Below are 25,977 nucleotides of genomic sequence, written 5' to 3' on the forward strand. Positions count from 1 at the left end.
AAAGATAGTGAAGACTTAGTAACTCTTATCAACACAGTGAACAACCACAATTCCAGAGGACTGTGATGAAATATGCTGCCTACCTCCTGATAGAGAGGCAATAGGTTTGGGGTACAGAACAAGGACTATATTTCTGGACTTAACTGAAGTAGGAATTTAAAAACTGTTTTTTGGTTTGTTTTTTTTTTTTTTTTACTTTTTTTCCTTTTTTTATTGATGGACAAAAGAAAGAGAAAACAAATTTTTTGTTAATTTAACAAATTGATGTTATTTATGATGGTTAATCAAATCAACCACTCCTTCATTGACTTACCAGCACCCTCCAACATCTCAGCCTGATGAAACTTTGGATCTCTCTTAGGAATTTGCCTAATTATCCAAATCCTTACAGGATTATTTCTAGCCTTACACTACACATCAGATACATCAACCACTTTCTCATCAGTAGCCCACATTTGCTGAGACGTGAACTATGGCTGATTGATTCGCAATTTACACGCTAATGGAGCTTCCATATTTTTCATATGCCTATTTCTCCATGTAGGATGAGGAATCTATTACGGGTCCTACCTATTCAAAGAAACTTGAAACATTGGAGTAATCCTACTTCTAACAGTCATAGCAACTGCTTTCGTCAGATACGTCCTCCCATGAGGACAAATATCATTCTGAGGGGCTACTGTCATTACAAACCTCCTATCAGCTATTCCTGATGTAGGCACAACACTAGTTGAGTGAATCTGAGGTGGTTTCTCCGTAGATAAAGCTACACTGACCCAATTCTTCTTTGCTTTCCATTTTATCCTACCTTTTATTATTCTAGCCCCTGTCATTGTCCACCTCTTATTCCTCCAGGAAACAGGCTCTAGTAACCCAACAGGGATCAACCCTGACTCAGATAAAATCCCATTTCATCCTTATTACACTATCAAAGATATCCTAGGATTCATCCTCATAATCCTTACACTTCTATCACTAGCCCTATTCTCCCCTGACATACTAGGAGACCCAGACAATTTTACACCATCCAATCCATTAAACGCCCCACCCCACATTAAACTAGAATGATACTTCCTATTTGCATATGCAATTCTAAGTTCCATCCCTAACAAACTAGGAGGAGTATTAGCACTGCTTGCATCCATTCTAGTACTCTTAGTCATTCCCCTCCTCCATACATCCAAACAAGAAGTCTAATATTCCGACCAATCTCACAAACCCTCTTTTGAATTCTTACAGCTAACCTCTTTTATCCTAACTTGAATCGGAGGCCAACCTGTAGAACAACCATTCATCATTATTGGCCAAATAGCCTCAATTTCCTACTTTACTATTATCCTCATCCTAATACCATTAGCAGGAATACTTGAGAACTATTTACTCCAGCCAAAATACCCATAATTGTCCAAGTAATTTAACCAAAATACTGGCCTTGTAAGCCAATAATGAAGGAAAACTCCTTCCTAGGACATCTCAAGAAGAAGGCATAACACCCTACCATCAACTCCCAAAGCTGACGTTCTAATTAAACTACTTCCTGACAAAACAATTTATATGCTATGTCAGTATTGAATTCATTTTTTTTTGTGGGAAAATTTTTAAACTATAAAGAAAAATTCATCAGTATTTTAAAGAAAAGAAAGGTAATTATGGTATGCTAAAACACTGTCATTGTCTAGGCAACTCATCAAATGTTGATATTAATCTCTGCTTTAGTTTTCTTCAACTTCTAGTTGATTCTCTTATTTGTTTTTAACTTTTAGTCTCTTTTTGTCTTGACTCTAATCTTAGATTTTAAGGTCCTCGAACCAATGTTTTGCACTTCTTTCTGTTTCTTCGCTATCCCTAGCTAGGTATTTTGCAAATGATAATAATTGTACCTTTTTCTACAGTGTTTTCCCCACAAATCTGTGAGTTAAATGTATTCCAGTATTATTATCCTTGTTTTATAGATAGCCAAAATGAGGTTCTGGGGTATTTAAATGGTTTGTCTCAAGTCAACAAACTCTTAAATTGTAGAATCAGAATTCAGGCCCAGGTATCTGTCCTACAAGTCCATTCTGCCTCTGTAGTAATATACATTCTAAATGATAATAGCTAAAATCAGTGGTTTACAAATTTCAGTTGCTATTTCCACTTTTATAGCTCTCAATTACAAGGATTCAAGCCTTCAAATGATAGAACTGTAAGGAAACCCATCTACTCTACTGCTCTCATTTTATTGATGAGAAAACTCAGGCCATTAGAAGTCTCATGGCTTATCTAAGATTGTGTAGTAAATTAGCAGAAGTTGTTAGAGAAAAGATCTTCTTGACTTCCAACCTAGCCTTTGAATTGATACTGCTTTTTTCTATACTTAGCCAAACTAGTTTTCTAAAAGTCATTCCATGTTTCTGCTCCTGAAAATGCCATGCTATTTTACTAGCTAATTGGTCAATTTATTTAAATTTTCTCATGAAAAGCATTCTTTTACAAAGCTAGATCCTACTCTTAAATTCTCTCACTTCTGCTTGTTTTTAGCAACTTTGAACTTAAGTAACCAAGGTACAATTGCTCGTTTTCTCCTGGAGTCACCATAAGGATGGGCCCACGAAGGAAAACTGTGAAACCATGTCTCCCAAATAAGGAAAGCCCTGAAGTGACAAAATCAGATGAAACAAAAGATTACATGAACCAGCTTTCACATGAAGTACTCTGCCATATCTTTAGGTAAGAGATTCTGTTTTTTCTCTTTCTTTTCTGTAAAAGGGGAAAATGGGAAGATTATGGTCGGACTGGATATTTAAAGTTTTGTTGCCAGGGATCGATTACTCGATTCCAAATAAGAGGCCCAAGTCAGGATGACTTTTATGGTTTTTTATTTACAATTAGGAAGGTTGAAGGTAGGGAAAATGAGAGAGAGAAACCCTGGCCTGGCCTGGAGACCCCAAACAGGGAGGCTTAGAGGCCCCAGCAGAGGGGGCACAGAGGTTAATTAAACAATGCTTCTAGCCACAAGACCTCCTCTAAGGAGAGAGGCCTCCTTGAGTCTAGAGCCTCCAGAAATGCTAAGAGAAGAGAAAGAGAGTCAGCCTAACTTACCCACATGACAATTCAAAGGGAAGCAGTCTGAGGTCTCACCCAAGCTCCTTCAACACCAAGTTCAAAGTGCCGAAAGCCCTTTCACAGGAAGTTACCATCATATTTTAAAGATTGTAGCTTTCGTCACTTCCTGTGTCCACCTCCAATTTCACATGGACAAATGGCAATCTCAACACTGTTTTGAACTGCCCAGGGGGCAGTCACTTGTTTTTGATTTGTCACTTACTATCACATGTGGGTCACAGACCTTCCCCCTCCCAACTTAATTCTAAGTTGGGTGGGGTGATATTATTCCTGATGGCTAAAGTCTAAAGAATGAATGAGGATGAGCTAATTCCATTTACACATTTCCTTGGCCATATGTAAATGTGAGCAGATTCCAAAGAGATTTTTAGAACCTTCCCAAAAAAGTCATATTGTCAATGTGTTAGATTAGTTTCATCATTAAAAAAATATTTTTAGATCTTATAGTCTCATGAAGGCAGTTGTTGATTCTCAAGATGTATTTATTGACATCAGTCAGTTAATGAACATTTACTAAGCACCTACTATGTTCTAGACAATTTTGCTAAATCATGGATGTACAAAGAAAGATAAAAGATAATCCCTATCTTTAAAGGAGCTCAAAATCTAATGGAGGATTATACAGCAAGATGGCTCAGTGGATGGAAAGCCAGGCCCTGAGACAGAAGAGCCTACTTTCAAATCTGGCTTCAGATACTTCCTAGCTGTGTGACCCTGGACTAGTCACTTAAGCCCCATTCCCTAGCCCTTACCTCTCTTCTGCCTTGGAACCAATATACAATATTGAATCTAAGGTGGAAGGTAAGGATTTGAAAAAAAATCTAATAGAGGAGACATGTAAATTACTATATATAAACCATCTGTATGCAGGATAAAGAGAAAAAATAAACTGAGAGAAGGTATGTCATCTTATATCTAATAAGAAGGATTAAGAAAGACTTCCTGTGGAAATGGGATTTTAGTTGGGACTTGAAAGAAGCCAGAAGGTAAATATGAGAAATGAGAGCATTTTAGGCATTGGAGATAGCCAGAGAAAATGACCAGTTGAGAAAGTGTCTTCTTAAAGAACATCAAAGAAGCCAATATTATTGAATCAAAGAGTACATTGTCAGGAGTGGGGATATGAAGTTTAAGAAGACTAGAAAGATTTGATGTGGGTACATAGTAGGCCTTGAAAGTCTGAATACCAAATGGAGAATTTTATATTTGATCCTGGAGGTAATGGGGGGTGGGGGGGAGCATTGGAATTTAGTGGTGGGTAGGAAGATTGGGAGGCATTACCTGATCAGAACTGCACTTTAGGAAAATCACTTTGATGATGAAGTGGAGGATGATGGATTGGAGTTAAAAGAGATTTGGGACAGGTAGACCACCTCCCAATCTATTGCATTTTTCCAGGCCTGAGAAGGAAGATAAGGGCCTGAACTAGATTGGTAGCAGTATCAGAGAAGAGAAAGGGCCAAATTTGAAAGATGTTACAAAAGTACAATCAGCAGGCCTAGTGAAGAGTTGAGGATGAAGATGCCCTCACTAGTAATAGGGAAATGTGGAAGAGGAGAGAATTTGTGAAGACATTAAATTTAGTTTTGAACATGCTAAGTTTAAGATTAGTCAGTAAGCATTTAATATGTGCCAGATACTGCTAAGTTCTAGGGTTACAAAAAAGAAAAAGCCAGTCCCTCCTCTCCAGGAGCTTTAATGGAAGAAACAACAAGCAAACAAATTATATACAAAATAAATAGTAAATATCAGAAGAAAGGCACTGGAATTAGATGGGATTTTAGTTGAGACTTGAAGGAAGCTGAAGAAGTCGGAGAGAGAGCATTCCAGGTATGGAGGACTGACAGTGAAAATGCCTATAGCCAAAAGATGTAGTGTTTTGTTTTGTGTAGCAAGGAGATTAGTATAGCTGGATCAAAGAGTGAGGAGTGGGGAATAATATGTAAGAAAATAAGAAAGGTGGATAGGGTGGACAGTATATTGGTTATGAAGGATTTTGAACACCAAATAAAGGATTTTATATTTGATCCTGGAGACAATTGGGAGCTACTTCGGTTCACTAAAGGGTTAGGGGTTAAGTGATTGGACTTAACTAAATGCATCCATTACTTTTTTTCCTCCCAATTACATGTAATAACAATCTTTTACATACATTTCCCCAAAATATAATATCTAAATTATCTTCCTCTCTGAGGAGGGGGTAAGCAATTTGTATTATATGTGTATGAACTTGCAAAACTCTGTATTGGTCATGTTGTGACAGAGTATTCATATAAAACCAAAACATCAAAATAAAAACACACACAAAGTGAAAAATAGTATGCTTTGATCTGCATTCAGATTCCATCAGTTCTTTCTCTAGAAATGAATAACATTAATCCTTCAGAATTATCTTATTTCTGAGACTAGCCGAATCTTTCACAGTTGATCATCTACAATATTGCTGTTACTGTATACAGTATTCTCCTGGTTCTGTTCACTTTACTTTGCATCGATTCATGTGGGTCTTTTCATATTTTTCTTAAATCATCCTATTAATCATTTCTTATAATACAATATTATTCCATCACAATCATAATTTGTTGTCATTCCCCAATTAATGGACATCCCCTCAATTTCCAAATCTTTGCCAACACAAAAAGAACTGCTATGAACGTTTTTGTTCAAAAAGTTCCTTTTCCCTTTTAATTTATTTGGGGAACAGATCTCGTAGTGGTATTACTGGATCAGAGGATATGCAGTTTTGTGGCCCTTTGTGCATAATTCTAAATTGTTTTTCAGAATAGTGGGATCAATTTGTAACTCCACCAGCAATGCATTAGTGTCCCAATTTTGCTACATCCCCTCCAACATTTATTGTTTTCCTTTATTGTCATGTTAATAGTCTGATGGTATTAGTTATTGGCTCAGAGTTGTTTCAATTTGCATTTCTCTATTCAGTAGTGATTTAGAACATTTTTTCATATAACTATGGACAAGTTTGATTTCTTCATCTGAAAACTGCCTGTTAATATCCCTTGACCATTATCTAAATGCATCCATCACTTGTATTCTTTAAATACTCTGTTCTGTATGTTTTTGAGAAATGAAGCCTTTATCAGAGAAATTTGTTGTAAAAACTTTTCCCAGTTGTTTATCTTCTAATCTTAGTTTCATTAGTATTTGTACAAAACCTTTTCAGTTTAATATATTCACAATTGCTTATTGTATATCTTGTGCTGTGTATTCTCCTCCATACTATTTCTCCTTTTGTTCCCTCCTTTCATTCTGTCCATCCTCACAAGTGTCTTGCTTGTAACCACCACCTCCCCTAAATTATTCTCCTTTTTTATAGCCCTCTCCCTTTTTATTCCTCTACTACTTCAGTGTAGGATAAGATAGATTTCTAAATCCAGCTGAATATAGATATTATTCCATCTCCGAGCCAATTCCATGAGAGTAAGGTTTAAATGCTATCCATTAGCATTCATTCTCCCCTTCACTTTGTAAGTGTGAAAAACTAAAGGTTGTACTAAATGCATAAAAATGTGATTGCTGAAAATATATTACTCAAGTCAGAATGACTTTTTATGGCAGTTTACTTACAAAAGGAAAAAAAGAGTGAGACTAAGGAAATGAGAGAGAGAGAGTAGATAATTACTCTGACCCGGTCCAAACCAGGCAGGGCTTCAGAGCAAGCGGGGCCCAGAGGTAAACTAAACAAAGGTTCCAGCCACGAGGCCTTCTCCAAAACAGAGGCCTCTCTGGAGGCTAGTACCTCCAGAAAGCCAGGAAAAGGAGTCAGCCTTTTCACTCACCCATGTGGTAGTTCAAAGGGAGAGATTCAAGAACAGTCTCACCAAATTTCAGAGTCTCAGGTCCATGAAGCATAGATCCTTCACCAGCCTCCAACTCAAACTCGAACTCCAAACTGAAGAATTGTCTTCACAGGAAATTACCAATGCTTTTAAAGACGTTTCTTTGCATCACTTCCTGTGCCTTCTTTTCACTTTAAGTGGACCAGTTATAACTTTAGCTTTGCTTAGGACTGCCTAGGGGAAGTCAGTTGTTTCTGATTCGTCACCCACTATAGCACATGGGGTCACAGACCACCCCATACTTAAGGATAAGTGGGGTGTATATGCTTGTGGTGATTAAATCTAAAAGTGGGCAGGGGAGAGTTAATCCCATCTTCACAACTTCAGTAGCTTTTTTTGTGTCTCTTTAGGTGATATAATTGACATATTTACTCATTCTGCTTCTCCCTTCTCTCACTATAATTATCTTTTTCACTCCTTGTTTTTTTTTTTATAGTGTGTCACCATTGTCCATTTTATTCCTGTACCTCTGTCTATGTATAGTGTCTTAATAATGATAAAAATTCTTAAAATTTATAAGTATCATCTTCCCATATAGCTATGTAAATAGTTTGGACTTACTGAATCCCTTTAAGTTTTCTCTTTCTTGCTTATCTTTTTATGCTTCCCTTGGGTCCTGTATTTGAATATCAGATTTTTTTGTTTAGGTTAGACTTTTCATTAGGACTTCTTATTAAGTCTTCTTTTTCAATAAATGACAATCCCCGTCCCCCCCAATAGGATATATACTCAGTTTTGCTGAGTAGGCGATTATTGGTTGTAAAACTAGCTCTTTATCCTTCCAGAATATCATATTCCAATTCTCTGATCCTTTAATGTAGAAACTGATAAGTACTTGTAATCTTGAATGTGCCTCCATAGTTTTTGAATTGTTTCTTTCTGGCTACTTGCAGTATTTTCTCCTTGGTCTGGAAGCTCTGGAACTTGGCTATAATATTATTCCTGGGAGTTTTCCTTTGGGGAGGTGATCAGTAGATTCTTTCAATTTCTAATTTACCTTCTTCTTCAAGAGTATCAGGGCAATTTTCTTTGATAATTTCTTGTAATATGATGTCTAAGTTTTTTTTAATTTAAAAATTATTTATTTTTAATAAGTTTTATTATATGTTGATGTCTTATAAAGTCATTAGTTTCCATTTGCCCAATTTTAATTTTTAAGGAATTACTTTCTTCAGTCAGCTTTTGAACTTCCTTTTCAAAATATTTGGTCAACTGGTAAACTGTCTTGTCAATTCTGCCTTTTAAAATGTTATTTTCTTGTCTTGCTTTCATTTCTTTTCCCCATTTTTCCTTTACTCTGATATTTAATTTTTTAAATCCTTTTCGAGCTCTTCCAGAGTCTGAAACAAATTCCCATTTTCCTTTGAAATTTTGCATGTAGCTGCTTTGTTCTCATTGTCCCTTTTTGAGTTTGTGTCTTGTTCTTCCTTGCCTACATAATAATTTTCTATGATAGTTGAGGTTTTTTTATGTTTGCTATTTTTCCCACTCTTTTTCTTGACTTCTTTATGTATCTTAAGGAGGGTGGACTCTGTTCTCAATGTAGAGAGGGTGCTTTCTTGAATTCAGTATTTTTTGGCAATTGCCCTCAGATCTAGTTCTGGGTGTCTGTAAGTTTTAGTTCTTCCAACATGGTGTGATAACCAGTGGGCTGAGAGTTCTGGTAGCCATCTCCTACTGCTGATTCAGTCTCCCTCAGGGCCTGCTTTTGGTTTGCTATGACAGGCACACTATCAGGAATCAGTACTTCACCATAGGCTTGCCCAGCCACGCACACTGAAGGGTTGCCCTGTGGCTCAGAACTTCAAGGGTGTGAGTGCTCTGATGTTGGCTTAGGCATGGTCTCAAGGTCCCACTGCTGGCCCGAGTTCAGAACATACATCCATTTCAAGATATCTAATAGCCACATGGAGAATAGAGATTGTATGTCAGCGAGTAGATTAGGGCTAGATAAGTAGATTTGAGAATCATCAGACTAGAGATGATATTAAATCCATAGAACTAATGAAATCACCAAGCGAAGTAGCATAGATGGAAAAAAGGAGGGGATTTTGATCAGAGCTCTCTGGAGCACTCATAGTTAGTGGGTATGATTTTGATGAAGATCCAGCAAAATATATGAGAAATATTAATTGAGTGACTCAAAGTAGGAGTGGTAATTTAATGATGGTGGTAGAGGGAGAATCTGGAAATGGAAGTAGAAAGCAAAGAGTATCTCAATTCTCCAACCTTGACCAGTGAGGGAAAATTGAACTGTGCTGGAAAGAGTGGCCAGGGTGGCTGTGTCATCAAGAGGGAGTTAGGTCTCAGTAACAACAGCCAGATGATGGAAGCAGTGAGAAAGGAAGCAATATAAAATGAAAGCAAGTTTATTTCCTGTGGAGCAGGAATTCCAGATGACATAGTGAAAGGGTTAGATAGTTTTGGAGTTGAAAGAGTTGGGGCATTAATAGGGGAAAGGAAACCTCTGAAGCAGAGCAGAGAAAACGGGAAGTTCTCATTACCAACTCGAAACACATTGTATAAAACCGAGTCTGTAGCCATTTATCTTGTCATTGTTTGGTTCCCTCTAGTGAGTTTGCTTGTCAACTATGCTCTGTTTGTTTTTGCTATCTCACATAGACAAGGGATTCTGCTCCAACCACACTGATCAGAGAAATTACCAGAAAACAAACCTTGGACATTGTGGTGAGCTGGTAACATAAAGTATCCAAAGGATGGTAACTTAGAGCCACTATTGGCCAGTGTGCCTCTTTCCTCCATTCTCTCATAATTGCAGTATTTTTCATCCTGCTGCTACAGAAGTATTTTCCATTCTGGATAGCAACAACAGGTTACTGTTTCTGGAGCCTCACAAACCTGTCCTTAAATTCCCTAAGGACATCATTAGATCAACATCTAGCATTTCCTAGAAACTACATTTGTGTACTTAACATTACGTTGTCTCCAAGGTACCAGTGTAACTACTGTTGAAAATAGAGTAATACTTGAAAAGTTTTACAAATTAGAAACCAAAAAAATGTGTAAATTAGACATAAAGGATCTTGAAGGAATAATTTCCCTGAGGAGAAGAGTTAAAGGAGGCAACAGAGTAAGTTGATGTATATTTGAAAGTAGTGGGGAAGGAATATGAAAAGAAAGAATGAAAATGCAAAGGGTATATTGAGGTTGATGAAAACAAGATGGGTGTTTTATAGGGAGCAAGGACACTGAAGGGATGGGATCTTCCATATGGTAGAAAAGAGAAACTGAAAGGGAAGGGGGTGGTAAGAGAATAAGATTAAGGTAGGTGAAGTACTACTTTTAAGTGTCTTTTATGTGTAAGACTTTATTCAAGAGGATATAAAGATACATGTAACACTAGTCCTGCTTTCAAAGAATAGAAGTTAGGGGATTCAGCAGGACTCAAGGCATAGTATGTTACTTTCAGAGGTGAGTTCTAGGAAAATTGAAAGGCGAGAGTGAGAGCTCACTATCAGCTTGTGTGTGTACTCATATCTATGTGTGTACATGCACTTGCACACATTTATGTATGCTTGTGTGTTTGCGTAGTGTATGATTGACTGAGGAGGGGACAACCAGGTAAGCATGGAATAATTAGGCCTTGAAGAAAAAGGGAGGGATTTCAGCAAAAAGAATCTGGATGGGAAGTTTTCATTTCCATTGTCCCTTTTATTCATGGGGCATGATATTAATGAAAGCAAAGAGATTGGGTAAAGTAAGATACAAATGGAAATTAGAAAGTATAGTCATCCCTTGACATTCACAGGTTTTAGTTATTTGTAGGCTGGCCATTGATAATTAATTCGGAATATTTGGAGATTTGCAACATACTGCCCAAAATCACAGACAACACTCATATGTAAAGAAAACAAAACAAGTTAGTCCTAAATGTATAAATACTGTATATTATTAATCTATTTTTATCATTTACTACCATAACCATACATATATGTTTATTATAAACAGTTAAATTTTGGTGAAAGACTGGCTGCAAGATACTAATCTGTCTTATGTAGATTGTTTAAATGCCTACTATGTCCCAAGCACTTTTTCAGATGCTGAGAATACAAAGACAAAGAATGAAATGCTTTCTACTCTCAAATAGCTTATATTATACCTGTAAGAAACAATATCTAACTAGTTAAATATTGAGTAAGCACAAAGCAATTGGAATTTTTTAAAAAGGACTTCTTTAGTCCTTTACCGATCCTGTCTAATATTTTTCTTTTGCTTTCATTTTCCCAAAATGCTCTCTTCCCCCATTCCTGAAATTAAGATTCTTCATTCTGCCTACATCTGTTAGAATCTTTCCTTTCTTACACCCCTCCAAAATTCAGTAAAGTCCATTCTTTCATGGAATCTTCCTTGACATAAGCAAACTTGACTAAATAAAATTTCTCTTTCCTTTCTCACTCATTTCAAGGCACTTTGCTTAGACCTTTTCTTTTTAAATATCTTAACCCTTGCTGGATACATATTTGTATTTGTCATTCCCACTAATTATTGTAAACTTCTTGAGAATAGGACAACTGTCATAATCCATCTTTGTATCCCTCGTAAGTAGCACAGTACTTTTGACATAATAAATGTTTATCAACTATTTATTAAATTGAATTTAGAATTAGCTTCAAATTTTGCTATTAAAATGCTTTTTGTAAAACCACCACTATTATAATCACAAAAATCTTTTGAAGAGATAGTTTAAAGTGTGAAAACTTTGTGTATCATTATGGAATCAGATTTAGAGAGAAACGGTGACTGAGAACACAGGCAAGAAAAAGATTAAATAGTTTCTGATTGGAAGTTATAAATCTGTTTCTAAAGTTTTAATTTAAGTCTCAATCTAAATAAACTATATTACATTATACTAATTTAAACCTCAATCTAAATAAATAAAACTATCAAAAACTAATCAAAGATGATGGTTTTTGTTATTTTATAAAGTTATGTTTTGATAGGAAAATAAAGTATGTGCTATAATTTAAGACTACATTCTTGAGAGATCTAACTATTGATTTCAAAGCAGTAATCTAGGGATCACTAATCACTTGGTGGCAGTCCCTCAATACATAATGACTAGGAGGAAATGTGCAAAACCTTTGTATTAGGCTTATAAATCCAAACCCAGATTGACAAGCATGAGGCATCTGTTAGTACAGGGACTGTACATATTTTTGGATTTTTTAAACTAAAGTAGGGAGGAAGGGATAAAATAAAAATATAACCCATTAATGATGGGGAAATATTTATTCTCTTGATAAATGTGAGTTTCTTTCTCTCACAAAGGTACCTCCCCCTGCAGGATATCATGTGCATGGAATGCCTCTCCCGGAAGCTGAAGGAGGCAGTGACTCTGTATCTGAGAGTAGTGAAGATTGTAGATCTCTGTGCAGGCCGCTGGTGGGAATATATGCCAACTGGTGAGTTAACTAAAATTAACTAAAATATGATTGAATCTCTTCATGTGTTGGGAAGTATTGTGGGAAAGAGAATAATATATTGGTTAGAAAAACTTTACTGTTTTAGTAGGAGAACTATATTGGGTCATGATTGGACTTACTATATAATTAAATCAGTGGTATGATGAGATGTTTGAAATAAATCAAGTCTTACTGTAGATTTGGTTCCCAAGTCAGCAGCTACATCTCACTGTCCCAGATGCAGACAACTTTATAGGTAAACTAAGAATTAGCAGGAGTGAATGGAAATTGTAAAGTCAGAGTTAGGCTTGATATTAGAAAAAACTTACTGAGAGTGACTTGCCCCCAAAATAGATAGAATTCCTTTGGAATGTTACGAGTTCATCTTCACTTTAGATCTTTAGACAAAGGCTTGAATGACCACTTGTCAGGGATCTTGTACTTCACATCTCTACGCCTCTCTTTCCTCTTTCCTCCCCTGTTAAATAAGTTATATGATGATTATAAGGATAAGCACTTAGCAAATTATAAGATACTATATAAAATGAGTTATTGTTGTTTTTTGTATTATTACTATTATTTTTAAAAATCCCCTATTCTTTTCTGTCTTTTATCCTATCCTTTCCCATTTTAGTGTTGTTCTGAATGTATTTTCTTACTCATTCATTTTAAAAATCTGACCATTTTTAGAATCCTGCCACACCTTTAAAGTCCTTATAAAATATTCCTTCCTCAGTAAAGACTTTTCCACTTCCTCTCAGTAGTAATGTTTACCTCATCTGATCTTTTAGTACTCTTATTTCACTGATAGAAGGTTGGTGGCATGGTGGATAGAATACCAGACCTGGATTCAGGAAGACTGTGAAGAATACCTCAAATGGGATCATGAATAATCAAACATAGCTGAAAAATGACTGAAAAACAACTTCACTTATGCAATTATACAAACTTTACTTTGTATATACATCCTTTTATCTCTACTCAGATTTTGGGGGAGGACAGGGGATTTTTCTTTGTGTCCTGTTACTGCCCAGCACATGGTTGGTACATATGAGGTACTAAGTAAATATTTTTGAATGAATGAATTATTGAATTAATTTATGTGAGCCTGATTTGTCATTCTAAAACCATAACAACTGCATACATTGCTTTAAGGGCCATTTACAGAGCTCTTTCCTACTTTATTACCAGTATTAATAATACTGATACTATCGAATTGAGGAGGGAAACTAAGGTCAAGAGGGAGGGAAATTCCTTGCCCGAGGTCAAATAATTTGGACAAAATTTATTAGAGATAAATTTAAGTATCTGATAGTTATGTGTAACTAAACAGTAGTTTTAGAAAAATATGAATGTTTTAATGGACTATAAACTCAGTGCGAGTCAAAAATGTGATATAGCAGCCAATGAAACTAATAATATTTTGAAGCTGTATGAAGAAGGGCGTGCTGTCCTAGACCAGGGAGGTGATGGGTCTATTGTGCTCTACTCTGGCAAATTGTATCTGGAATATTGTATTTAGACCTGGGTGCCATATTTTAAGAAGGAGAGAGATAATCCAGCGATCATCCATCCAAAGGAGATTGGCCATGATAACAAAGGAACTGGCTACATCTAGAGATGATAAAACCTATGAAGTGAACAGAAGTTCCACTCATGTGGAAGAGAATAAGATTTTTCCCTTTCTTAATTTTAATGGGAAGCCAGCATTAGATTTGGAACCAACATACAGTGGTACCTTGATACCTTAAGTCACAAGCATTTTGAGACACAAGCAGTCATGATAGGGATTTTTTGCTTTAAGTCACAAGCAGAAATTTGATTCACGAGCTTCTGCCACCCTCCACTAGATAGCCTGCCAAACATTCAGTTTCACAAGTTACAGAAGCCCATCTCGTTTAGTTCAGTGTTCATCTGCCCATGCAAACATCTGTATTGAATTGATTTTGCTTAACATTGATCTCATCAAGAAGCACAGTGAGGAACTGATAATGGAGAAATTGAAGGAGTTATAGCAGTAGCAGCATACAGAAATTTTACAGGAAATTAGTGAGGAGGAGTCTCAGGTGGATGAGATAATCAGTACAGGTGAGATTAAGGAAATGTTGAAGATTTGGGGGAAAATTAAATAGTTTATTGAAAAGACACATCCAGAAAAAGTTGCAACAGGTCATGCATTGGAGCTTTGTAACAACACTTGTTTCACATATTATTGAAACTTTCTGAAAGGGAGGAAGGAACAAACTTCGATGGAAAGATTTTTTGGGGGCCGAACAGATTAATTGCATTTCCATTCATTTAAATAGGGATCAATTTGACACATGAGTTATAAGCTTGGCCATGGAACGAATTTAAATCGTGTGTCATGGTACCACTGGTATTTGATTACAAATCTTGCCTTTCCTTCTTTATATTTGTTTCATCCCAGTTTTGTCATCTAATCTCTCTTCATCTGACCCAGATTCCTCATCTTTAAAGTCAGGGGTATAGACAACATGATCATTAAGATCATAATTCTGTTTGTTTCTATAATCTTAAGAATAGAATGTCCTGAGACAAATCCCTTAATTTCTATCCCCAGAGTAGGATAACACATTGGTGTGCTAGTTGTAACATCCTGTAGAAGCTTATGGCTTTCAAGATATATAAATTGGGCTGGACCAAATGAAGGAGACTTAGAAAGATTGTAGAAGTAGCAGTTTCAAATAAAATAGCAAGTAACCTATGCAAGAGCATATACACTAAAATCAGACATGAAAGTAAATGAAATATAACGGGGAGATAGTGGACTCGCTAATGGAAACATATAATCAAGTATCACTTTATGCAGTAATTCTTTAGAAAATGTGCATAGGATTTATTCCTCAACTTATAAAATCTCTTAGAAATTGCACCCATTGAGTCATTCTCCATTTTGAAGTAGCAGTTGTTATAGAATCTTGATCTAGGATTCAGATCAGGAATGGACTTTGGAAGTCATCCAACCCCTTCATTTTACTGATAAGAAAACTGAGTCTAGGGGGCAGAGGTGGCAGTATAGTAGCAGGAGCCTTCAGAATCTCCTTCCAGCTGATCATTACAAAGCGTCTCAAAAGGACTGAAATCAAAATCAGACAAGTAAAGGGGCTCTCCCTCTGGACACAGCCTTAAAGGTAGGCAGTGTTTGGGGATTCCCATGCTATAAGAGGGTGAAAATACACTTATCAAAGCTCAAACTGATCACCTCTCTCCCACACCACCTACCATGCTAGCATCAGATTGAGGGCTGGGGTCAATCTCTAAATTCTCTGGGGCCGACTGAAAGCACTACAGATTTACCTAGGGCAGTGCAAGGCCTTGGCAATGAGACTTGAGACCCAAGGCTGAAAAGCTTGGAGCCTGGGCAGCAGAGCACAGAGCTTAGACAGAAGTGAGGCTGGCCTCAGCCAAGGCAACAGGGGCTATAAAGATATCCTTAGGGCAAAATACTTTAAAGCATGTGCTATACAAAGAACATCACAGATCTCCCTGTTCTCACTCAAGCTTCTGACTGGGAAGGGAAAATACTACCATGGCAAAGCCCTGTGAGACAGAAGCTAAGAAAGCAATGACCACCAACCTGTAGGAACTCCAATCCACTAGTGGCAAAAGAAATAAGCAGCAACCAAAAAAAAATTGACTCTGGATAATTTCTATGGAAAAAAAGAGCAAAATACTGAAGCAATAGCAGAGACCGACAAATAAGCACATACATTCAAACTTTGAAGAAAAAAAAAAGGAAATTGGTCACAAGCTCTGGAGGAATTCAGAAAGGAGTTCAAGAACCAAAAAGAAAGCTAGAAGAAAAATGGAAAGAAAAGTGGGGAAAGTAAAGTAATACAAAAAGAAAATAATAGCTTAAAAGACAATATTGTCCAAATGGAAAAAGAGACACAGAAATCAAATGAAGTAATAAAGAAATTGGAGACCAGAATTAACCTGCTGAAAGCCATAAAAAGCTGGATAGACCAAACCAAAATGGAAAATTGAAAGATCATAGCTGAAGATCAGTTTTTAAAGACTAGAATTGGGCAAGTAGAAGCTAATGATCTCACAAGACAGCAAGAATTAATAAAGCAAATTCAAAAGAATAAAAAAAAATAGAAGGAAACTTGAAATATCTCATTGAAAAGACGTCCAGCCTGGAAAACAGATCCAGAAGAGACAATTTGAGAATTATTGGTCTACCTGAAAGCCTGGAAAAAAATAAAAGCCTTGACATCATATAATAAGAAATTATCCAAGAGAACTGCCCTGATATTCTTGAACAAGAGGGCAAAATAGACATTGTAAGAATCCTTATATCATCCCCTACATCAAATCCCTAAAAGACAACCCCCAGGAATGTTATAGCCAAATTCAAGAGCTTCCAGGCCGAGATAAAAATTTTGCAAGCATCCAGAAAAAAGACAACTCATATATCAAGGAGCCCCAATCAGGATTACACAGGATCTGACAGCTTTCACACTAACGGACCGCAAGACTTGAAATATGATATTCAAGAAGGCAAGAAAATTGGGTCTGCAACCAAGAATCAACTACCCATCAAAACTGACTATATACTTTCAGGGGAAAGTATGGGCATTTAACAAAATAGAAGATTTCCAAGCATTCCTAAAGAAAAGACCAGAACTAAAAGGAAACTGATGTCCAAATACAAAATTCAAGAGAACCATAAAAAGATAAACAAGAACAAGGGGGGGAAAGATTTTTTTAAGGGCTTCAGTTAGGTCAAATTGATTGTATTCCTATATGGAAAAATGATACCTTTAACTCTTAAAAATTGTTTTCATTATCATAGTAGATAGAAGTATTATTCAGAGGCAGAGATGGTGGTATTACATTTTTTAAGATGATATGTAAAAAAATATTGGGAAGGGTACAAAGAAAACTGAGTCCAGAGAAAGGAAGTTACCCAAGATTTTGCAAATTATAAGAGACAAAGGAAGGTTTGATCTTTTATTACTAAAATTAACTTAGATTTCAGATGTGATATTCAAATCCAAATGCCTAGACTCTAATCTCAGCCTTGATATTAATCCTTATTTTTGAGATAACTGAGTAGCACAGAGGTTAAAAGCAGTGGACCTGGAGTCAGGAAGACCTGATTTCAGATCCTGCTTCAGATATTTATTTTCTATGTGACCCTTGGCAAATTGCTTAACCTCTGTTTGCTTCGGTTTCTTTATCTTTAAAATGAGGATAATAATAGCACCTATTTACCAGGATTGCTGCGAGAATCAAATGAGATAATATTTATGAAACACTTAGTAGTGCCTGGCATTCAGTGGGTACTGTATAAAATGCTCATTCCCTCCACTCTCCTCCAGTTTCCTTCCCTTACTTTTGATGCTGCTATATCAGAAGTTTTTTTCCAATTAGGGTCAGTGATGATCATTTTCCTGTAGTATACCACCTCCACCTTTTCTCATGATGATCTCTCTATATCTATAGGTTGTTTTTACTTAACCCAGTGATGGGCAACCCTTTGAGCTTGGTGTGTCAAATTTTGCCCCAAAAAACGAGTATAACTTGGGTGGTATTTCACTTCCAAGAAAAAAAAAACCATAATTTCGCGATATTTATAGTTTAAATAACAAAAATGTATAATTGTAATAAATAACTAATAAACCAAAATAGGTAAATTAATATAGGTAAAATTGTCATCTATAGTGCACAGAGTGTCTACACTACACTACAGCAAATGTTTCATCTTCCTCATGACACCCTATATTTCTCTGTATGTGGCCACATGAGGCCACATGTCATCAAAAATGGCTACACGTGTCAGTACTGACACTCATGTCATAGGTTTGCCATCATCGACTTAACCCATATTGCAAATATCTTGAATTTGTATCATGTTTTATAGTTTTAAAGGAGTTTCACATTTTTTTCATCAAATTCTTATAACCTTGCAAGGCTAACAGAATGGATTAAGAGACACATTGAGCAAGTGAGAAAATCAAGGTTTAGAAAGATAGACTTTGGCCACATGTCATGTTAGATGGAGCTAAAACAAAAATGAAAATAATGCTCTCCCTTTTTAAATGCTTTATTTTTTTATTATCACATTTGCTCTTATTCCTATGTTAACATACATGTTTATAGATTTTGTGTATGTGTGTGTATGTATGCGTGCATATCTGTACATGTCTGTAACTTTGAGGGGATGAGCTCTGTTACTTTATAAGGTGTCAGGTTTTCTTATTCCTGGTCTAGGAAGTTCTAGTTCCTTCTGATTCCTCATGTTTAGATTTCTATAACCTAATTGTTTTTCTAGTTCCTCAACATTAATTTTTTAACTTCAAATATTAGAAAATCTTTTGTGCTCTTTACTGGAACAAACTGGTCTTTTTTTCTGGTTCCTCATTACTATGGGAGGCAATATAGTATAGGTGACTTTTCTCTCTAGTTTCAGTTTTTCATCTACAAAATGAGTAAAATAAGGTAGTTAAGCTATCCTATAGGTGTGTTGTGATGGAAATGTTTTGAATACAGTAAACAATATTTCACAGAAATTCCTTTCTTAATGTAAAACAATTGGAAGGAATCTTAGAAATCATCAAATACAGACTGTATTAATGAGTTCAAGTTCAGGGTGACCTTTTCTGCTTTACCAACTTCCTTCATAAAAGTAAGTTGCTACTATTTGCCTCACTTGTTTACTTCTCCAACTCTTCTCTATTCGCTCATTATGAATTTTATTCCACACCTATTTAAAGTGCTTGGGGAAAAGTGTCTTCAAACTTTTAAAGGTTTACGTCTTTCTGAAATTTTCACTTACTCAGAAGATTTTCAATAAACATGGCATTTTAACTTTAGCACCTGAAATTTGTGGATGTCAGAAGGGTTGAGATTTGTGAATTATCACGAGTACAGTTTTCTGCATTCTCAAAGTTTCTCATGGAACAAATTGCATAGAAGCAAACTTAAATTTGGGTACTGCTCAGAATGTTCATTAATATATTAGTCATGTTGGTACAAATTCCCATTTTTTGAAATATGCCTTATGGGAGAACTAACTTTACTTACCCTCCACAAGTGTTGTATGCAACCATCTTCCTCAGCAGAATTGTAAACCATTTGAGAGAAAGAACTGTTTCATTTTTGTCTTTGCATGACCACTGTCCATAAGAGGAAATATGATGTCAATAAAATACTGGAGTTGGATTTGGGAAGACCTGGCTTTTGAAACATTGGCCATGAGACCATGACCAAGTTATTACCCTCTGAGTGTTCTAGATAAAACTAAACAAACTTCTAAAACTGTTATGGTAGAGGTCATTTCTATGCCAGTTCCTCACAGTGCTAGAATCACAGATCCTGACCCCACTTACCTATTCATTTCTCTTCCAAGAAAACTGAAAAAAAAAAAAAAAAAACCAAAAACCAAAAAACAATGCCTTGCACATAGTAGTAGCCTTTAATATGATGGTGGCGAACCTATGACACACGTGTCAGCACTGACACGCATAGCCATTTTCAATTACATGCGGCCGCATGCGACTGCATACAGAAAAGTATGGTGCTGCATGCCAAGGATGAAATATTTGCTGTACTGTAGTATAAACACTCTGTGCACTATAGATGACAATTTTACCTATATTAATTTACCTATTTTGGTTTATTAAATACAGTTATTACATTTATACATTTTTGTTATTTATACTATAAAGATTGTGAAATTATTTTTTTTTCTTGAAGTGACACACCACCTGAGTTATGCTTAGGTTTTTGGCAAATTTTGACACTCAAAAGCTCAAAAGGTTGCCCATCACTGCTTTAATAGATCCTTGTTGACTATGTTATCTAAGGAAATTCTCAGGCCAGGCTAGGCTTGATCTGACCTAGGCAAATGCAGGATAGGTCTGGCTGCTACGAAACACTGATGATGTTGAATTTGGAATTGTAGGAAGTTTTAGAGATCATCTAGTCCAACTTCTCCATTTATTAAATGAGGAAACTAAGATTCAGAGGGGAAAAAAGACTAGTTCAAGGCCATACAAAGCCCAAATTTGATTCAAAGGTCTCTTGCTTAAAATCCAGTATATCACTTTTTTCCCCACCATATCACAATGTCTGAGTTAGTGTCAGAAGTAGGATCAGAATCCAGGTCTAGCCTTCCTTTCAATGTATTACCAGACCTATTTATACTAACAAGATTATTTGGTCTCAGTTTTCTTTTCCTTGGATATAGATTGTGGTACTATAAGATTTAGTCATCTATTGCCTTATTTTAAATTCATGAAAGCTAATTTTTTACTTGGTGAGTAAGCAGATGGCTTTTTGCCTATCTTGGTGAAAGCTAGTATACTATAAAGTCCCAGGGTCTTCCTATCAGCCTTTGCCATAGAACCAGACTTGTTTTGTCATTGCCTTTCTTGTATTTGTTGAGAGAAACTAGAAACCCTTTGATAGAACTAAGCTCATGAATACTTGGCTTCTTGCCAGTTAAAGAGCCTCTAACCAGACTTAACTAACTTGGAGTAGATAATATCTTCCTCTCCATTTAGTTCTCCTATATTGTGGAAGTCACTACTGATCTGAGAATCAGTAGAAATTGATTTTTCAGTTCCCATTCCAGTCAGCTATGTGGCCCTCTGAACATTAGTTTCTTCATCTGCCAAATAGAGAAAGTAATATTTGGACTTTTTGCTTTGCAGAGTTGACATGAGTAAAGCATTTTGTGAACTTTCAATGTCTGTATAAATCTGAATTGTCTCTTACTGTTATCAAAATGAATTATGTAAAGTAATGAAACACAAGACTAGGAAATAAGCTAAAGAGTAGAGTGACTTAAGGGGCAGCTGGGTAGCTCAGCCAGGTCTGGAGACTGGAGGTCCTGGGTTCAAATTTGGCCTCAGATACTTTTCAGCTATGTGACCCTGAGCAAGTCACTTAATCCCAATGCCTAGCCCTTACCACTCTTCTGCTTTGGAATTGGTACTTAATATTGATTCTAAGACAGAAGATAAGTGTTTATTTTTTTTAATGACTTAGAGAGTTAAGAAAGGTGGTAGAATGCTCAAGAAGAGCTTGAGTAGGTTAGATACAGTTAGAGAAATTTTCCAAGGTTGTTCCTTCTTATTATTCACTTCATATTTTTCACTTCCATTAAACTCTGACTTTAGAATTTAATATTTCAAAGGTAGCATAGTGTAAGAAGTTACTTACAAGTCAGAATGTCCCTTCCATGTCATTAATTAATCACATAATCTTGTATATATTACATCCCTTCTCTAGAGCTCATTTGCCTCTTTATATAGATGATAATCCCTACCCTGCCAATGACACAGGATTGTTGTGAGGATCTTATAAGAACATTGATATGAACTTGATTTGAAAACTCTTAAGCAATATATTAAGTTACAATTTTAGATTCCAGTATACTTTTCTCACAAAAACCTAGTGTAGTAGGCATATGAATGTAATTAGAGTAACGATAATAAATCATTATACCACTATACAGTATATCACTATACAGATAAATGAAATTTATCTCAAAAACATTTTTCAGTGTGTGTATGTATGTGTCCCTTCAATGTGTTTATCCATGTATTATTTCAGCTTCTAAGCTGTGATTTCATTGATGTCATTAGGTACTCCTCCCTGAGGGCAGATCAAGATCTGCTATTTAGGCAGTTTTACAGGGTACTGTAGTCAAAAAAAAAATACTATCTAGTAATTGACTCATGGTGACTGGAAGTAGAAATGGATACATATTCCTTTTTAATGTTATTTGACTTTTATTCACTTACATTGATTCATTCAACAATATTCAGTTCCTGCTGTGTGAAAATTACTACATTCTAAAAAGACAGGATCTATGCCTTCTTTTTCTAATCACCTCAAACAGTTAATTCTTTTGATTATAGTAAAAAAGCAGAGTGATAGGGCATGGGAAGAGCACTAGATTTGGAGCCAGAGAATTCGGATTCAAATTTAGCTCTTCCTGCTAACCATGTGATTTTACATGAGTCTTTTAATTTCACTTGTCCTTATTCTCATCTGTAAAATCTGGACTTCATGATTTCCTTTTTTTTTTAAACCCGTACTTACCATTTTACTCTCAGTTTTAAGACAAAAGAACAGCAAGGACTATGCAATTGGGGTTAATTGACTTGCCCAGAGTCAAATAGTTAGGAAGTGTGTGAGGCCTGATTTGAACCCAAGTCCTCTACTTCACGCTTGGTTCTCTATCCACTGAACCACCTAGCTGCCCATATGATTTCTTAAATCACCCTCCAACCCTAAAGTTAAGTTCCTTTAAAGAATCTTCATTTCATTAAGTTCCTTTAGATATGAATATAGTATTAGATATCCTATAGAAACTTCAAGTGTTCAAACTGGGGCAGGTCCTAAGAGATTGTTTGATTCAAATGCCTTATTTTACAGTCAGAAATGGGGACTTGCTCAGAGTCATAGAGTAAGCTATTCTTGGTGGCAGGTAGTTTCCATTAATTTTAGAACATATCCCAATGAGAAGACAAAAAGTGATTATTCAGTGAGTATATTACATATCGGGAAATAGAATCTTTTAGGATAAAGGATATGGGCATAAATGGTCTGAATGTATTAGAGACCTACATAGAGGTGGGTGGATATACCTATTTTTCCTATATATTTCATTTTTTCATGTAATCTTACTTCTTATCTTCCAGTTAGTCAAGAAGTAAATATTAGGAGATAACAACATTAATGGCTTGTTTCTAACTTCTCATAAACTTCTTAGGCTTCACTGATTCCAGTTTTCTAACACTGTTAAAGAAGATGCCAGACATTGAACAGCTCTATGGGCTTCACCCTAGATACCTTGAGAGGCGACGGGTTCGTGGGCACGAAGCCTTTAGTATCCCTGGTGTGTTAGAAGCCTTGCAGGCTTGCCCAAACTTGCTGGTGAGTCTATCATACCTAATATATTTATGAGTATCTTTGAAATAAATAGGACTTACAAGCTTTGTTATATATTTGGGGATAATACCTACACTACTTACTACCCTACAATGTTGTTGGGAGAATCTCATAAAATAGTGGATATAGCTGCCTTAGGCTTAGTCATATTTTTTCTCTATAAAAATATTAAATATGAGATTAGATTTTGTTGTTCAGTCATTGAATTGTATCTGACTCTGACCCGTTGTATCATAGAAAGGTCAGGCTCTTCTATCCTCCACTATCTCCCAAAGTCTGTCTTAGAGCATGAAATTAGGTTCAATAATAGGCATCAGAAAAAAGACCATTTAAATAATATGCAGATCCACTTAAAATAGGGAATATTTTGTAGTAAATAATGGAGAGCTTGAATATTGATGTTAATATTTATCTTGGAAAATGGAATTCATATTTTTTCATATTAAAAAATTTATGTTCACAATTTCAACTATACCCTAATTGTTAGAATCAACAAAGAGTCAAGTGAGGGTTCAGGTGTTTAATTTTTAGAGATGGCCACATAATATGACAACTTTCACTTCACATTTTTGGATTTTCACTTTTTTTTTAAAACCCTTACCTTCTGTCTTAGAATCAGTACTGTGTATTGGTTCTAAGGCAGAAGAGTGTTAAGGGCTAGGCAATGGGAGTTAAGTGACTTGCCCAGGGTCATACAGCTAGAAAGTTTGTCTGAGGTCACATTTGAACTTGGGACCTTCCATCTCTGGGCTTGACTCTCAATCCACGGAGCCACCTAGGTGCTTCCAATTTTCACATATTTTTTTCATATTTTTACACATTATTTTTCAAAGCAAGAGCATAAAGAACGTTATTTTTGTGAAAATATTAAAGGGCTTTTTCCATTTTCCTAAGGACTTCTCTTAATCTTTTGCTATTTCACAGCAGAGATTTTAAGGCATGGTCAGGGATACACACTAGCACAAAGTGGAGAAATATTGAGTGGTGACTAGTTTTATAAGTTCATTAATAAACATTTTTGCATTAAGTGTCAAAGAGGAGTATCTTATCATAATTAATAGAAAGCTATCTTCAGAGACAAGAAGACCTGGATTAAAATTTCTTTCAGATATATCTTACTTCTCAGAGGCCTAGTCAACCAAGACTTAATAGCCACTTATCTGCTTTGGTTCTCCCTAGAAGTTCCTCAAGCCCAGTCTAGACCAAACCAGAGTTCAACCTATAACTGAAGAGGACTTGTATAATGAATATTCAGATATGAAATAGCCCCTGTACTTTTGCAGTTTACCTCCATGATCTAATCAATGATGGTATACTCTTCATTGGTTCAGACCACAGTCCCTCCTTACCCCTTTCTCCTGTGTGATTCTTTTTTCAGATCCTCCTTAAAGTCTCCAAATGATGCACTAGAGAACTTTTCTTACATGTATTTATCAAAAATACTTTGTAATGTGTAATAGCCTTTCTGCATAAACAGTTAAGCAGCTATTTTGAAATGTAAGTCTTGGTTGACTGAGTAGTCTCTGAAAAAATAAGATAACTTGCTAATATGTATCAGAAAGGAATTTCAATCCAGGTCTTCCTGACTCATTGAGAGGTGACTAGTTTTATAAGTAGTCAGTTCATTAATAGATATTTTTGTGTTAACTTTTGCTACTCTTCAGAGTATTACAGGAAAGCATCATAGCATAATGAAGCTGTTCCGAGTCAGTTAGAATTCAAGTTCCCTTCTGATACGTATCGACAAGCCAGCTTACTTCTGGAAGCATTTACACTATTTGGACTCATGGGCGTGTGTAATTTGTCATATTTTAAGATCAGAAATGTTCTCTGATGAATTTAGATTAGGGAAAGCCGATTTCATTAAGCCCTGTATTTTAGTGTTTGTCTTGGACTCAGAAGACCTGGCTCTGATGCTTACTAATTGTATGACATCAAGTAAGTTGACTTTTCTTTAGAAAAATTTCAGATCACTGAGATTAGGGAGGTTTCCCACTTCATTTATCCACGTAGTGGCATAATCTTGATTGGAACTTAAAGTATTTTGTAATTCAAAGTACTATAAAAACCAGAGTTATTGCATTTCAGTCATAGATTTCAAGGAAATAGGTAGGAAAATGCTCTGAATTCACTTGCTTTAATGTTTTACCATGAGGAGAGAAATGTGTACCTTCAGATGCTAACCCCAAGTTCCTTTCCTAATTATCTGTGCTATAATACAGGGTGTGGAGACATCACATTTGGAGTTGGTGGAAGCCATCTGGACTTATATGCCTCAAGTTCACATTTTGGGGAAGTTTCGTAATCGTAACGGAGCTTTTCCCATCCCTCCTGAAAACAAACTGAAAATTCCCATAGGAGCCAAAATCCAAATCTTGCATCTAGTGGGTGAGTGGTTACTTCTGCTGTCACTTGGAATCCTCCTTTGCTAGTACCAAAAAATGGGCATTCCATAAGAAGGAAGTACCTGCTAGCTCCTAAAGATATCAAAAATTCTTAAGGAACTTGGGCAGAAATTTAGTTTTTTTATTGACTAGCTTTCTAAGTATCCGCTTTCCTTTGGTACCTTTTCAACCTCAAACAGTAACACTTTTCATTCTCACTTCTCAGCTTTATAGTCAAGTCTTTTTTTTTCCTACAAATTTGTGCTTTAGAAGTTA

At 35.9% G+C, this 25,977-nt stretch overlaps 1 protein-coding gene and 1 pseudogene across 3 annotated transcripts in view; both read left to right on the forward strand.

Moving 5' to 3' along the window:
- The first annotated feature begins 276 nt into the window (after positions 1-276).
- On the forward strand, positions 277-1,229 carry LOC123233780 (annotated as a pseudogene).
- Positions 1,230-2,581: 1,352 nt separating this feature from the next.
- Positions 2,582-25,977, forward strand: part of FBXO38 (F-box protein 38) — a 78,383-nt gene continuing 54,987 nt past the window's right edge. For all 3 annotated transcript variants that reach the window (XM_044664435.1, XM_044664436.1, XM_044664437.1), the window contains exons 1-4: positions 2,582-2,709; positions 12,252-12,385; positions 23,139-23,302; positions 25,540-25,705. In XM_044664435.1, coding sequence (XP_044520370.1) covers positions 2,582-2,709; positions 12,252-12,385; positions 23,139-23,302; positions 25,540-25,705 — 592 coding nt within the window. The remainder of the gene's footprint in view (positions 2,710-12,251; positions 12,386-23,138; positions 23,303-25,539; positions 25,706-25,977) is intronic.

Source organism: Gracilinanus agilis, chromosome 2 (assembly GCF_016433145.1).
Source record: "Gracilinanus agilis isolate LMUSP501 chromosome 2, AgileGrace, whole genome shotgun sequence".
Taxonomy (NCBI): Eukaryota; Metazoa; Chordata; class Mammalia; order Didelphimorphia; family Didelphidae; genus Gracilinanus; species Gracilinanus agilis.